This window comes from Antedon mediterranea, chromosome 3 (assembly GCF_964355755.1).
Source record: "Antedon mediterranea chromosome 3, ecAntMedi1.1, whole genome shotgun sequence".
Classification (NCBI taxonomy): domain Eukaryota; kingdom Metazoa; phylum Echinodermata; class Crinoidea; order Comatulida; family Antedonidae; genus Antedon; species Antedon mediterranea.
The window spans coordinates 19,457,416-19,475,342 of record NC_092672.1 but is presented as its reverse complement, the minus strand read 5'-3'; the positions used below and the strand labels follow the sequence as shown (position 1 = coordinate 19,475,342).

General features: G+C 32.9%; 1 protein-coding gene across 1 annotated transcript in view; it reads right to left on the bottom strand.

Annotated features, from left to right (window-relative positions):
* The window catches only part of LOC140045020 (uncharacterized), a 164,110-nt gene that overhangs the window by 41,341 nt on the left and 104,842 nt on the right, over positions 1 to 17,927 (bottom strand). The window contains exons 2-3 of the mRNA XM_072089756.1: positions 1,959 to 2,021; positions 1,107 to 1,181 (exon numbers count right to left, since the gene is read on the bottom strand). Coding sequence (XP_071945857.1) covers positions 1,107 to 1,181; positions 1,959 to 2,009 — 126 coding nt within the window. The 5' untranslated portion in view covers positions 2,010 to 2,021. The remainder of the gene's footprint in view (positions 1 to 1,106; positions 1,182 to 1,958; positions 2,022 to 17,927) is intronic.

Here is a 17,927-nt window from a genome sequence, read left to right as displayed (position 1 = left end):
CAAAAGTACCGGGTAATCCTCACAACCTTTCATTTCAGCCCTTCTATCAAAAGTACCGGGTAATCCTCACAACCCTTCATTTCAGCATAGATATATCATTTATTTTAATCTAGAAATATCAAATTATAAAGAGCAAAGGAATCAACATGAAGGTTGATGATAGACGTGATTCATATTCACAACTTATTTTTTTTAAATGTACATTTTTTTTTGTTTTTAACTTATATCAACAATTGTTAGTGCTGTTATCTAAACTGCCTAATACTAAAATACAGTTAAATATTCAAAAGAAGTTTATGCTATGAAATGTGTTATGAGTATTCTATTGAACGTTATCAATTTATAAAAACATACTGACTATAATACCATTTAACTTTAAAAAATTTGATGATTGAGGTGTATGCTATATCAGCAATGTATATGAAACTGAAAATAGAATCATTTCAGCTATTTTTATTTTTATTATTTTTATTTTTATTTTATTTAATCGAAACCAATGTTTGTGTTTTTATATTTTGTTATTTATAAGGGGTCTCATGTGGATAGTAATGCTTGCCACCTGTTCATCACTTTTTTTTTGCTGCCTTGTGCCTTGCATTTTTCTTTCAGTGATAAAGTTTAATAAATGAAAAGTATATATTTCTACTACTCTATGTTAATAAAAGTTTGTTTAGTTGTTTGTCCAACAGATGAATAATTATATCATTATTCAGATTCTCAAATTAATTACAATTACAGGGGATTGAGTTACAAAGCCATTATTCAAATCCGGTATTAGCCAATCAAATTGTCTAAGCAAATTGTACTGAAAGACTAATGTACTAAATTATATTGACAAACCATCTAACAGACAGCTAAGATAAGATATAAACACACAATATACATTTTAAAACTAAAAACTGAAGAAGAAAGAAGTGAAACAATTATGTTGGAAAAAAAATATGATGCTTTTAACAATCAGTGTGAATGTTAACTGCAAATATGCAACCAGAGAACAATTATAAAAGATCTTAAAAACAAATTAGTATTGATGTACTTTAATTAGTGTCAAGTAATTTAACGTTGTATATCAAATTCATTACAAAGGAAAACAAATTGATGTATACCTGATCTTTGATGTTGACAGCATTGTTGCTAACAATGAAATGGCAAATTTCTTCAGCAGTTTTTTCTCTTGCAATCTATGACATAAAACATACAAATCAATATGCATTCATCACATTTTTCATTAAAATACATATACTATAGTAAACATAGACAACAACATACATTCAATGTTGTATTAAATTACAGCCATTATATTATAATATTATCATTATAATAATATTAGATTGCCCAAATAAATAAGTTTTTTTTCTTCTTGTCTTAAATTTTGTATTTACTGTACATTAATTTTGTAGACATATTTTTATAGAACAATTTTAATAAAATTTGTATTTAATTATTTTTTTAATATTTAATTTTATATGAGGGGTAGCTGACTTGTTGATTTACAGCAATGTATTTTTCTTAAGCTGCCCCTGACCAGCATTTTTCATCTCTTTGTTGTATTGTATGTTAATGTGTTGATGTATTATGCTGGTCAAATAAATCAAAACAATCACATCAAATGAGCCAACAGCATATAAGCACTACAGTGATTATTTTGTTCATTGTAATACTGTAATTTGTTGTCACTATTTAATTTATTTAGTTACTTGTTTTAGTTCTCTTTTGATTCTATATCATAAGCTAATAGAACAATTTATTAAGTTGTTAATGTGATAGCGTTGCTATAATTGTTACTGGTTAAATGCTGAACTGAACTGAACTTTTATTGTATCTCTTTTAAATCAGAGGCACAGTCTCAATGAGATGTGCAACAAGTTTACAGTGAAAAATAATACATACACACTTAAATATAAATACTATTATACTAAATAAATGCTATTATCCTAAAACAGTGTAAACTTGCCTACCTCAAGACCATTTTTTGCACAAAGGTTAACCAGCCTTCCATGGAGATCCATTGTATTGCTAAACTGAAAGAAAATACAAAAACAATGTATAATGCTTGTTTAAGTTATAAAAAAAAACAATTTTTCAATTCAAATAAAAATATTTTATATTAAAGTAAACTGCATTAATAAATACACAGCTTCTTTTCACAGACATAAAACATGATGATAATATTATGAGTTATTTGAATACTAGTGGTAGATACTTAATGATAAAAAGAAACTTGTGTGACAGCTCATCACAATGGCAAAGAATGAAGCAATCATTGGGATCATCTGCGGATTGTGGCTTTAAACTCAACCTAAATACTATCCCTTCCTCTAATTTTGACAGTAATCAATATAAATACAGTACTAGGACTAAAGGTACTGAACATGATGTTGAGTAAATCCAATGTCTCATCTATCAACACTTTCCTCAACCAATGCCTCCTCTATCAATTAATAATATATTAATTCTAGCTCTACAAGTAGGTAATGCTGAAATACAAACAAATCTAAAATATATAATGCTTTTTAGGTGATCATTTAGAATAAAATGATCACCTATTGTTATTGTATGAAATCTTTATTCTTCTTTTTCTTATTATTTATTTCTCTCTGTACAGATTTTGTGTAACAAATATCTCAAAAAGTTTAATGTTAATGATTACCAAAATTTCACAATGTCTTTCAAATACGTTAACTTAGTCCTAATAAGCTTTTCAGCGTGATCACTCATCCGTGACGTCACGTATACGCCATTTTGTGAAATCACATTATCAATCATATCTCCATAATTCATTATCACATATTAATGAAAATCACTACACGTAAACTTGAGGTCAAGGTAAAAAATATTAGCAAATAAAAACTTGGGCGTTTCAAGGTCATGCGCGTGAAAACGCGCGTTGAAATTTTAAAAAGCTCAACATTTAGTTTTTATCAATTTAGAGCATGAAATAGGCCATTTGCGTGTTTAAAAAAATTACTGCGCAAAAACACATTTTTGCGCACGCGATTTTTAAAAAGGGTAAAAAATTAAATTTGATGTATACATCATATTCTACTCACAATCCTTAGTACATTCTCCGACTTTGAGTCCATTCCGACTTAAAATAACGCTATACGAGCACGTTAAAAATGACAAAATCCCCACATTAATTGTACAAAAGTGCTAAAAATGGTAAAAAAATAAGGCCTTTTTAAAATGAATATAACTCTTCAGAATGGCAGGTGACCCCCAATTTTTTTAACTTATTATGGAAGCCAATAAGTTGTAGATATAAATATATATACATATTACTATTAGACGTACAAAATGGTATGACGTCATCAAATGGCCACTTGAATTTAAAAATTAGTAATTATTATCTTTTGTGTGGGTTATCACATTCAATAGAGCGCATCTCCGTTATTTGATCCCGATTTTCGCACACATTTTAGTATGTGCTTGCTCAATTAATTATCTTTCTCGTAAGTTGTCAACATTTTTATTTGATGACGTCATCACGCGTAAAAACTTGAATAACCTAGGTCGTGTAATTTCAGCTACACCATACATTTGAATATCTTATAGCTCCTCAGAATTAAAGGTGACCTTGAAGATTATAATTAATTATGAAAGCTGATGAAATGTAGATATGAATTCATATAAAAATTAAGCCTATCGGATGTTGTGATGTTATCATATGGCCAGTTGAAGTTAAAAAGTAGTTTTTAAATTTCTTTAGTCGAAGTTATACAAATTTCAAAGAGCGCGTATTGCGCTTCTACGTGTCAAATTCTCTTCCAATCCTTATATTTATTTGCTCAATTCATTATCTTTCGAAATTGTCATCTTCGAGTTTATTTTGATAATTCCATCATACCAAAAAATTAGAACTTGATGTGTGTCCCATAATTTCACATATGCTACACTGTATATAGATATACAGTATATACTGTACATATTGTATATGGCATATAATAGGCACAACTCAGCACTATAATCGTATGCATCATGTCATAGGATGGCGTACATCAACTTTTTACGATCGTATGTTAAGGTACATGCATGTTTCAAAAATGTTAATTTCATTAAAATGATAAAAATGATCACCTATAATTCGTCAAAGTGACGAATTAAATTCTAGTTCTATATTAATACTTGAATGCAAATTGTTGTACAAAAGACCAACACTTTTATCTGATAACCAGGGCAATTCAATATATTCTGTAAAATTTACACCATAGGTTGTCCTTGTTTTATCATATAGTTGATTAGAACTACAAACCAACATGAATTACCATTTTAGGTAAAGCAAACAAGGTGTATCAAGGTACCTCAGGTAAACCCTAATAATGACTGATTAAGGTCTTGTAAAAATACAATGTATTTTTACTTGGAATTATTAAAAATACTTGAACACTGAATAAGATGAGGTTCATACAAAGTATTAATAAAATAAAGATGTTTGATTAAAATCATGTCATTGTCATACAGTACATGGCTTGGAAGGTATACAATCTACAACTTAAGTCAAGAAATTGCATCATCAGTTTAACATTAGTTGAGTTTATCAGATTTGTTTTTACATTTTCAATAGATTGGTTTGAGATGATATTTTATCATTTTGTAGTTTAATACAGAGAGGCACTGTGAGGATCAAGGGTTAGTTAGTTGAATAACGCTCTTGAAAGAGGTTGCACTATAAAACCAAATATAATGCAATTATAAAATAAAAAAAAGATAACAGTAATTTTCTAACTCTATGTAATTAGGTATTGAATAAATCCATTATTAATCAAGGCATTAGTAGTTAATGATCAGAGACAAGACAAAATCTAACCAACTGAATGTTCACAGGCAAAATCAAAGCTAATGATCATTAGAATTATTAATACAAACACACTATAACAAAGTTGTGCTGTATGTACCTATTCAAATAAATGATATACAGTATGTCAACATGGTTATTATACCTGTAAACAATTAAGTAAAACTAAAACGTATACATTAGATAACTGGCTGCTGAATCAGACAATAAGCATTTCAAAAAACAACTTTGGCTTTTACTATTAATAAATAAATTAATGCATTCCAGGGGGAGGATCCAGGACTTTGTGAAAGAGGGGAAGGGGGCGCAACTGTAAAGATTCACATCAACTCAGCCCAACCTTGGTTGAGGATGGGTTGAGGTACTAGCCTACTAAATGGTGACATTTTCCCCATAGGCCTATTAAAAGCAATTAAAAGTAAAAGCGTCACAACAGGGCGCTTCAAGGTGCTTGTCCAAGGCCATCGACAGGACCTATGGCAAAACGAACTTTGTTAAATGACGCCCAAGATGGCTGGAAATGGTACTCTCGCACATAAAATTCATGATAAATGGCACCTCTAATTTTCAGGAAAAGACACTCTCATATGTACAGTAGCATGCTACCAATGAGCAAAACGATCATACTTTTCCCTCCAATAAACACACAGGACTAATTGCAGGACGATATAACATTTTGTTGCCGATTTCATTCACTCAGTATTTAGTTTTTATTGCGTTGCGTTCAAGTTTATTGCGAACGTACATCTAGGGGAAGCCCCGAAAAAAGCGCAAAATTTAATGCTTATTATAGCTCAATAATTTTATTTACATAAATTTGTTGAAGAAATTAAATATATAAATATAAATAGGTATTGACAGTTGGGTGGGTGGTCTAGAAACAAGGCCAACAGCCATTAAGTCGCGTGCTACAATGCATAGTGATACCGGACCGACAGACAAACAGACTGACAGACAGACAGACCGACAGACAGACGGACCGACCGACATAGTGAACTATACTGACCGAAATTACTGAACATGTTTAAAAATGTTGAAATGTTTAAAAACATTTATATTTTTTTAATTTACACGTGCGTAGCCTGTCACATTTGACGTGCTCGTATAACGTAATTTCGAGTTGAAAATTAAGTCAAGAAAACAGAAATCGGGCAAAAAGTGTGCGCAATAACATTTAACGCGCAGTGCGCGCGCAAAAATCTGCGCACTCATGGCAATTTTGTAAACGCTTAAAATTGCCTGAAACGTACTCTTATTTCATCGAAAATAAATTTTGAAAATTTTAAGCGCGCGTACGCATGCGTTACATGCGCTACGCACGTAATTGTATTGCCATATGATGATTTATGCCCTGAAATTTATGAGTACCAAATTTTATTTAATTGTGATTCATGGTTGTTAAGATATGATTACAAACGTGATTTCGTTAAATCGTGCGTAGACCGCGTAATTTTTTATTGCGCACCGTGAAAACATAACCACATCGATTCCTGGCCATAAGGAATATTCTGTGAAAAATTGACTTAGCTAGATTAAACTGATATCAAGATAAGGTCATAAAGCGACAAAACGCATAGTGATACCGGACCGACAGACAGACAGACCGACAGACAGACAGACAGACAGACCGACCGACCGACTTAGTGAACTATAGAGTCGCTTCCACGCGACTAAAAAAATAGGTTGCTATAATGTATACTACAGTACACAGTTACCACAGTTAGTGTACTATATTATTATTAACATATCCTCTATGATGATGATCTGTAGGTAACCAAGGCGTTCCATTTTTGACGTATATACACTTTTATTTATGCTTACTGACTGTCAGCTAAACAATAGGTAGGCCTAGGGGCGGTTGTATGGCGGTGTCCTTTGTATGAATCGTTACGAATGAGATGCGGAGGGTGTGCCACTGCATTCTTACTTTGCTTGATAATAATAATAAATACACTAAGTCAGAAAACGACCTAACAAAAAATGATTCTGACACTTAGGAGTTTTGGAAGGTATACAATCTATGACTTAATTCATTAAATTACAACATCGGTTTTAATATTGGTCAAAGACACTAGATCTGCAATTGTTGACGTTTTGTAAAAATAATGCATATATATAACTTTAAAAACATTAAATGTGCATTTTAAGGTTAATTATGATAAAAGAGACAATTAATGCACTCCCTAATAGGAATTTGTGTGTGTTATAGGCCTATAGGCCAAAATTTAAAAGTGCAGTAAAAAATGTATAACATAAATATCCATTGATAGATAGATATAACTTTTATCATATTGTTTATCATAATATGTGCAATAAAAGGGGGGCTGCCCCAACAAAAGAGAAAAACAAATTAGATAAATTAAGAAAATGAATTCAATCTCGGCATCTTTTACATAGAATCTGTTGCCGTTCAAAAAAATGTTTAATATGACAATTTTACATTTGACTCATATTTTTCTGTCCAATTAATTGGCTTTGTAAATCTGTATGCATAATGACTGGATAAAAAAACAATAAAGCCTAGGGATTGCCCAGATTGTAGGCTCTGACATTCCTAATTAGGGGTGAAAGCACATGCCCCTCCCATACACCATCCCACAATTGTGTAATATTTACATTTACAAAAATGGTTTGCACTCTGATCCAAATCCAGTATTTCAGTGTTTATTTTCAAACCTACTCATTGCAGCCTTCCATACTACACTGTAAATTACAAATCAGATTTGTAAATAAATTAATCTGATAATAGTTAGGGTAGTATTTCTTGCTTTAATATGAACTACAGTGCAAACTGACAAATTATGGACTCAACTTGGACTAGAAATCTTGATAACTCAAAATTCAACCAATTTGTAGCACCAACTGCCTACCACTCCTTACAGTCTATTTTCATATTTAGTGTTCATTCACATAATATGCTTATTGACTTTAGCTATGATATCACAACAACTTTTGCATGGTCTATGCACTTTTACAATTCACAATACTCTGTGGAATTTCCTTTAGAATTCTGTTATTAAATTTCTATAAAACCCCTAAAAAGTATTAAAGGGAAACAAGTTTAGCCCAGTTTTTATTAGCAAATAATTGCTATTTTAGCCAAAAAAATAACAAGTATTTTAATTTAATTACTACTTGAGGAAAATTCTCAGTATGGTAACTAGAGGACTGCAAGTTTAGACAGAAAAAATAATAAAACACTTAACACATTAGATCTAGTACATTAATTGATTTCTGTAGGTCTTTTAGTATTTTAAACATTTAACACATTAGATCTAATATACCAATTGATTTCTGTAGATCTGTTGGTATATCAGATCTAACCTGTTATCATAATAAAAAAAGACTGACGGACCTACAGAAATCAATTGGTATATCAGATCTAACCTGTTACATGTTTAAAAGACTGACAGACCTACAGGAATCAATTGGTATATCAGATATAACCTGTTACATGTTTAAAAGACTGACAGACCTACAGAAATCAATTGGTATCAGATCTAACCTGTTACATGTTTAAAAAACTGACAGACCTACAGGAATCAATTGGTATATCAGCTCTAACCTGTTACATGTTTAAAAGACTGACAGACCTACAGAAATCAATTGGTATATCAGATCTAACCTGTTACATGTTTAAAAGACTGACAGACCTACAGAACTGACCAAGCAGCTTAAAAGATACAGTAGGCCACTCTTTGCAAGTCTACTAAACTTATCAGGCTATCAAACATGTTATGTTAAAGGAAATAGAGTTAGACTATATTAAAGTGTCTTCCTAAATCTACATACTGGTGACAAAAAAACGACATATCCTGTTGTAACAACCCATTTAATTTTCTTCTCTTGTATCCAAACATTTCAATTCTCAACCAGCTTATTTCAGCTTCCTTCTTCCTTAAAACTCTTACTCTTAATAATCAAAATTATAAACTAATATTTATCAAATTTATAAAATTGATCTAAAAAACCAGCAATATACTGTATTTCTTACTGTACTTACATAACATCTACATTGCAAACTTACATATTATTGGCTAAACTGGAATAAGCTGGTAATTCACAATAACTGGACTGACTTTCTAGTTGTCTGAAATCAATCAATTCATAGCACCAACTGTCTACTCTTTAGAGTATATTTATATTATAGTATTCACAATGAATAGTACCTAACTTTGATATCACAAAAACGTGTCCACGGTCTGTGCACTTATTAAATATAGAAGCACAATACACATGTATTCTATTGAATTTCACTTTAGAATTCTTACAATTCATTTACAAAACTCCTATACATGATTTCCTTTGGAATTGTAATACAAAACACAAGTTGTTGTTAAGTGTAGTATATGGAAACTTAATAGACATAATATCAATCATACAAGTACCATTTAAACAAGTTTCAATAGAAAATCATTGCTATACTGTAGGCCTATAGCAAAAACATACCATACTATGTTGTCTGACATTTCCTGTTTGGCGCACTTTTATGAGCAGTCTTCTTCAATGCTTTCCTGTTTCTGCCCTTTGTGGCAAGGTAACAACCACAAGAGGCACTGCTGCCCAGTTAGGAACCTGCAAAATAAAATAGTTTACAGTATTGGCAGCTGTCTATGGAAATTGATGTTATTATGGCTTGGCACTAATGCAATTTATTTGTATGCAAATAATGAATGTTAGAGTTGTAGTGAGAAAATATCATGAATTGAAAGATTGACTATTGTTAAAACAAGGTTGAACTGAGTTAAATAGAACAGCCAGTATTTCAACAGGTTTTTAAAGGTTTTTTTAATCTTCAAAAACCATGAGGGCAAATGCAGGATCAAAAGAGGGGGATACAGGGGCAATGGCCTTCCCTACTTCAGCAAAAAAGGAGAAAGACTATCTAGAACTATTAATTAATTGTTATTCTGAAAATTACTCTTATTCTGCAGTGTGTGTCTGATAGATGTGTATGTGTTACATCACAGTGGATATATTCATACTTCACATTTCTAATTTACAATATCCCTGTAGTTTTCCATAATTAATTATGATAGAAGTTACTAATTTATTATCTTATTAATCTTTACCTTAAATGAAAAAAGAGGCAAATGGTAAGACTTAGTACTCGTCTAGGCTGACTACGCTCATAGACTTTATGTGTCAGTCGTTTGTTAAAATAATGGTGTGTGTTTGGCTTGGAACAGTTTGGTAACGTAGAGAATGTGTTCATGATAAAAATACCTTCAAGAAAAAAATGTAAAAAATGATGCTCTGCTATAGGTATTAAACCGAGCTTTACAAAATTAAGATGATGACTGGAAAAATTGTGGAATTAAAAAAATTAGAGAACAAAATATTTACAAAACCATGTAATCTTGTCGTATAGTGGGTCATACCTAAATACAAAATCTACAAAAATCTGATCAACATGGACTGAAGACTTTAATTAAGTCAGAGGTAACTGTAATACTTTTAGTAATCTTTTTAGTTAATATAAATGTCATGGTGTAGTGGTATTTTCACTGGTCCTCATTTTGCAAAACCATTTTATGAATACTGTTGCATATTTACCACCACTTAAGGAGTATACAATCATGGGGGAAGTCTGTCTAAAGTCCCATTCCCTACGTTTTTTAGATTTAATTTAAGAAGGTCACAAATTACATTCATCTTATCCTATTGCGATAACTTGTTTTGGCTTTAAATGGTTAAAAATGTGAAAAATAATCGATTCTAATCAATTTAGTAGTGCATTGTTTTTTTTTCTTTTTATCATATTACCATAAAACGTACATTTAAGACACGGAATGACCTGGTTTCATGTTTTAAAACTTTTAACATAAAATAACATAGGCAATGCAGGCCCGTAGCCAGGGGGGGTTTTTATGGTTCGGGCAAACCCCCCTTTACAGCGAACCCCCCCCCCCCCCCCCCCTTTACAGACTGCGAACCCCCATCCCCGACATGCCCAATACCTCACCCTCATCTCCAAAAATCCTCCAAATACGTGCCCCACAGTACAAAAAGTTGTTTGTAAATTGAAAAATTCGTAAACTTGTTCGTGAACCTTCTTCTCTGTATGAGGGTCAACTAGCGATACGTGTCTGTAGGCCTAAATTTCTAAAAGCTGCAAATGAATTGCCGATTTTAATCTGAAAAATAAATGTTTGGTCCCTGCATGTAACATGATATTGACGCGTCTCATAGCGAACTGGGGCACGAACGATTCGTACAAAGGACACCGCCAGACAACTGCGTACCTATAATTGTTTAGATCACTGGCAGTCAGGCAGCATGCATAAAGTATATAGCCTTCCGACCTACATCATTATTTATGTGTGACTATGAAGTATAATGTATCATAGAGGATGATAGTGACTATTAATATTTTACACTATAATATCTATGGTATCAAGTACTGTAGTTCACATTATGGCATCCGATTATTTTTTTCTAGACCACCAGCCGATACGTACTAAAATGTATCAATATCACCTATTTAAATATTTATATTCCTCAACAAATTGCTGTAAATAAATATTATAGATAGAGCTAGCAAATAGCATTTGCCTTCAACCAGTGTGCTTTTTTCGGGGCTGCTCCTAGATGTACGTTCGCATTGAACTTGAACGCAAAACAAAATACGGAGTAAATGATCAAACAATCGGCGGTTCCGCACAGAGCACGCGCATCTAACATACGGCAACAAATAGTTATCGTCCTTTAAATTATCGACGTGTTTGAGAAGGAGGAAAAACAGGTTTCGATCCAACTCGGCCCTCAACCGTCTCGGCCAAAGTCAAGTCGGCCCCACGTCAACTCGGCCCCACGTCACCTCGGCCCCACATCAACTCGGCCCCACGTCAACTCGGCCTCAAGTCAACTCGGCCAAAAACTAATCCGTCAACTCGGCCTCTAAAAACTATGAAACGCAAAAAGTGCTAATATAGTAGTTAATATTATAATGGCAGGATATAGTACGGTTATGCCATAATAGACGAAATACAACGGAAAATTCAATATAAATGATTATATATGATTTTATTTTCATTTCGTTTAGTACTTCATAATTATTCATAATTAATACAGTACACCATGGGAAGAGAGAAATTTGCTTCCATAACAGTCCATAGAGATGTGATTGTGATTTTATTGTATTTAATTATGGATTCATGGAATTTGTCATGGTGTGTGTTGTTATACTATCATCGGGAATCTTGTCCCGTTTTGTAATATCATCTTTAATTAAACTAAAAAGAATAATTTCTTCCTCACTATCATCCGATAATCATCCAGAAACGGCTGCTATTTTAACGTCACGTCACAAAACGGAACAGGTGTGAATGTTTAAAACGCAACGGTGAACGGGCGCGCGTCACGTTGAAAAAACGGCGGAATGCCCCTTTAGGTGATCAATTTTATTGAACAATACAGGGCGCGGTGGGTGTTTAAAAACAGAAGAGAATGCAAAGGCAATATTATGTTGTTTAGGAATTCCGTTGTTTTGGACTCAAACAATATGTTTTAGTTTTTGCTTGACAAAATAAAAATACGCCATTTTTTCATGATGATTTCTTCAGTGTGTTTTAGATTATTTTTTATGCTTGACAAAATAAAAAAACACCATTTATTCATGATGATTTCTTAGTGTGTTTTAGATTAATTTCCCATAAATGTATTCATTGGATTCTTCATTATAATCAAATCACAAAAGTAATAAAAACAATTTGAATAGCGCACAATTGCAATAGAAATTTAACATGACAGAACATTCCGAATTTGTTTCCATAATCTCTTCGGTAGTTTGATTGACATCGTCAATAAATGTGTGAAAAGATTTTGTTGCTGTAATATACCATTTTAATGTCACATATAGTTATTCACTTTGACCGTGACATATTGCTAATAATTTGAGAGAAAATATATACAAAAAAAAAACCATTTTTATTTTACTGTATTAATCTAATAATATCTATATAATATATAGGCCTTCTAAGAATATTTGCGATTATTTCTGGGAACATCCTCAAAATAGATCTAACAAACACATTACTGAGGGTTCTTACTGAGACAAACCAACCAACAATATAAATAAAAATTACCTATCAATTAAACGAAAAACGATCAGCCAGTGTGTTATAATTTACATTGAAATTTCCGTTTTATTTCGTCTATTATGTAGGCCTAACCGTCCTGCCATTGTAATAAATGAACTACTATATTAGCACTTTTTGCGTTCCATACTTTTTAAAGGCCGAGTTGACGGATTAGTTTTTGGCCGAGTTGACTTTAGGCCGAGTTGACTTGAGGCCGAGTTGACGTGAGGCCGAATTGACTTGAGGCCGAATTGACTTGAGGCCGACTTGACTTGAGGCCGACTTGACTTGGGGCCGACTTGACGTGGGGCCGACTTGACTTTGGCCGAGACGGTTTAGGGCCGAAAGTACGATCTTTTTGCTCATTGGTAGCATGCTGCACGAGAGTGTCTTTTCCGGCCATCTAGGGGTGTCATTTAACAAAATTCGCTTCGCATCAGGCCCCACCCCCAGGGGGAGGGGCGGGGTTGACCAAAATATTTAGTGTTCGAACCCCCCCTTGACAGATCCTGGCTACGGCCCTGCAATGGGACTAGGATGGGATACCTTCCATCAGTGGTTAATTACTTCAAAACAATTGCGGCACTCACTGTATAGTAACTAATGTACAGTATCATTTTTGCTACCAAGATTTATTGCTTTAAGTTGTAGGCATTCAATCTTAAAATTATCAAGTCTTGCATACCTCGCCAGTCGGAAAAGCTGTGATAGACTGCTGTTACAGTAAGAAAGACAGGTACCTAAATCTCAGCTAGCTAGGCCATAGTGAGGCCGGATCGGGAACTTAACTTTAGCCTACATACAGTACTTACTACACAGCTTACTATAGTAGCCTAAGGCTAAAATCATTCTTGTCTTATTATTAGTAGGCTTAGGCACCTGTATTGTTGGAATGGCCTATTGTTATCCTTTACAAAAGTCACTGATAGCTTAACTTTACCATAAAATATGTAAAATATTACCGGGAACTAAAGTTCAAAATATGTCAACACTAACAGTCATGATTCCTGAAAACTTTTTTGTGCCACCACATGTAGTACCCCTATTCTTTACTCCATGGTAGTACACACACGTGTGCGACCTCTGTCGACGACTCACAAGAATGAGTAATCCGCGATTTTCCTTGTCCATGTAGGTAGGTAGGGCGCCGCCATGAGTGAGGATGTATCTGGGATGTATACAACTTTTTGTGACGGTTTCACCACCTATTGCTGTGTTAGGCCTTTTTTGTGAACTAATTTAGCATGTTAGTAAATAATTGTCTGTAAAAGTGAATGTACACTAGTTTGTTAATAAATATGTATTATAAAATAGTTTACAATTGCAAAATATATTATCATAATTCTATATAATGTGACATGTATAATATCTATTAATCAAGTCTTATTTAGTATGTATACATCCGCACTTATTAGGGCGGGCATCACTCTCTCTGGAGCTCTCTGTTACAAATTTCTCATGCAAAAATCGCGGAATACTCATCCAGTGATATATATTCTTTGGTCTAAGTCTAAAGAGATGACCTGGAATCTTTTAAGAAGACGTCCCTGGGAAATTACTGAAATGACGTGATGTTAATAAATTTAAAAAGTAGGCCTAATAATACGAATTTATCTACTTTCAACAACAAAAAATCATTCTAAAACAGGATCATGGTTGAGATCATTGCAAGTCAGGATATACTATTGTGTAATAAATATTGCAGACCTAGGCCTATGGTAGGGATGTGACCCTATTCATCAATCGATCATCAAGCAATCGACAGCCTTTTAGGCCTCGAAGAACAAACCATGTCTTAATCATTATAATCTATTAACTAAAAGACGTAAGAGAGATGTAATTTGGAATGACTGTGATCAAATAATTCATACATCTATTTATCATCAAATAATCAGAGATATCTTTTATAACCATAAGCTAAAGTTGTCTTCCCAGATCGTTTCGTATTAAGTGGTGATAACGTTTTTTTTAAATTTTGTTTAATGTCATATCCTAATCCTGATTTTTTAATCAAAATAATATCGCAATATATATTTTGTTCATTATTTAAGGTGTCAACATAATCATCGAAATGTAATTTTGGCCACGTTAATTACAGATGCCATTTTAATGTCACATTCATAGTTATCCACTTTGACAAAAATTGAATTTACCTGAAAAACTGTAATTTTAAAAAGAGTCAAATTGCTACAAGTAAATGGGTTTTTGAGAGAATTTAACCATTTTATTTTGTCATTTGTCGTTTTTTTACGGAAGTGATTGACTTATTAAAACTAATAACCTACCGTATTTATTCGAATAAACGCCCCGCTTTGAATGACGCGCCGCGTCCCCTTCATTAAACATCATTTGAAATAAACGCCCACACTTCCACCTCCTCAAATAATAAATGCCCCGGGGCATTTTCCCTCAAATAACGCTCCGCCAAATGCATACACACAATATTGTACCAGGGCGTTTATGTCGTGTTTCGGTTTCAACTACATACTATTCCCACACATCTTTTTTTTTAATTAGGCCTACTGTTTGTTCAATAAATAGATCTATCAATATATCATTTTCAAACACAGATCTCTTGAAACAATCTCCTCAGTATTCGTATCACATTTTAAATTATTATGAATAACAATATCGAATAATTATTTTCAACACCTTTAATACTGAATTATTTTTACTTCAAATTTAATAACATCTTAATAGTTGTAACGACATCACCTTACATTTAGATAGTTTCAGTGTCATATTATCAGTTACATTGCACCACTTGTTTAAGTAACTGTAACCTCCACAACACACAATGAGTACATCATTGAATAACACCAGGAAAAGGGTGGGTGCTATTAAAGTAGGCTACCATGAGGTACTCCACAGTTAATTGGTATGTATCAGAGACCACTCCCGCAAATTGAGTATTCATGATGTGCCATTGACGACCAAATCCTAAGCTCAATTAACCTATTGATACATACAGAGTGACCTACACGATGAACACAAATATTTGCATCAAAGCTATCTCTCTTAAAACCCTTCAGGATTTGTCAATGACGCTGATAAGATGGAAAGTTGTCGAGCTCTGCTTGCAGCTATTGCCTCTTATCCGTCACTGTTATTCTAGAGAATCCATTGAAAAATGAAATATTCAAACAAAAATGGAGAGAGCGAGATAGGTCCAAGTACTATGACAGCAGTATAGTGTAATTTTATTGTATGCCAATCAATACAATATTAGTCCTATAGGGCTTGTTAGCCAAGTACTATGACAGCAGTATAGTGTAATTTTATTGTATGCCAATCAATACAATATTAGTCCTATAGGGCTTGTTAGCCAAGTACTATGACAGCAGTATAGTGTAATTTTATTGTATGCTAATTAATACAATATTAGTCCTATAGGGCTTGTTAGCCAAGGACTATGACAGCAGTATAGTGTAATTTTATTGTATGTCAATCAATACAATATTAGTCCTAGGGCTTGTTAGCCAAGTACTATGACAGCAGTATAGTGTAATTACATTGTATGTCAATCAATACAATATTAGTCCTATAGGGCTTGTTAGCCAAGTACTATGACAGCAGTATAGTGTAATTTTATTGTATGTCAATCAATACAATATTAGTCATATAGGGCTTGTTAGCCAAGTACTATGGCAGACAGCAGTATAGTGTAATTTTATTGTATGTCAATCAATACAATATTAGTCCTATAGGGCTTGTTAGCCAAGTACTATGACAGCAGTATAGTGTAATTTTATTGTATGTCAATCAATACAATATTAGTCCTATAGGGCTTGTTAGCCAAGTACTATGACAGCAGTATAGTGTAATTTTATTGTATGTCAATCAATACAATATTAGTCCTATAGGGCTTGTTAGCCAAGTACTATGACAGCAGTATAGTGTAATTTTATTGTATGTCAATCAATACAATATTAGTCCTATAGGGCTTGTTAGCCAAGTACTATGAAAGCAGTATAGTGTAATTTTATTGTATGTTAATCAAGACAATATTAGTCTTATAGGGCTTGTTAGCCAAGTACTATGACAGCAGTATAGTGTAATTTTATTGTATGCCAATCAAGACAATATTAGTCCTATAGGGCTTGTTAGCCAAGTACTATGACAGCAGTATAGTGTAATTTTATTGTATGCCAATCAATACAATATTAGTCCTATAGGGCTTGTTAGCCAAGTACTATGACAGCAGTATAGTGTAATTTTATTGTATGCCAATCAAGACAATATTAGTCCTATAGGGCTTGTTAGCCAAGTACTATGACATCAGTATAGTGTAATTTTATTGTATGTCAATCAATACAATATTAGTCCTATAGGGCTTGTTAGCCAAGTACTATGACATCAGTATAGTGTAATTTTATTGTATGTCAATCAATACAATATTAGTCCTATAGGGCTTGTTAGCCAAGTACTATGACAGCAGTATAGTGTAATTTTATTGTATGCCAATCAATACAATATTAGTCCTATAGGGCTTGTTAGCCAAGTACTATGACAGCAGTATAGTGTAATTTTATTGTATGTCAATCAATACAATATTAGTCCTATAGGGCTTGTTAGCCAAGTACTATGACAGCAGTATAGTGTAATTTTATTGTATGTCAATCAATACAATATTAGTCCTATAGGGCTTGTTAGCCAAGTACTATGACAGCAGTATAGTGTAATTTTATTGTATGTCAATCAATACAATATTAGTCCTATAGGGCTTGTTAGCCAAGTACTATGACAGCAGTATAGTGTAATTTTATTGTATGCCAATCAAGACAATATTAGTCCTATAGGGCTTGTTAGCCAAGTACTATGGCAGCAGTATAGTGTAATTTTATTGTATGCCAATCAATACAATATTAGTCCTATAGGGCTTGTTTGCCAAGTACTATGACAGCAGTATAGTGTAATTTTATTGTATGCCAATCAAGACAATATTAGTCCTATAGGGCTTGTTAGCCAAGTACTATGACAGCAGTATAGTGTAATTTTATTGTATGTCAATCAATACAATATTAGTCCTATAGGGCTTGTTAGGCAAGTAC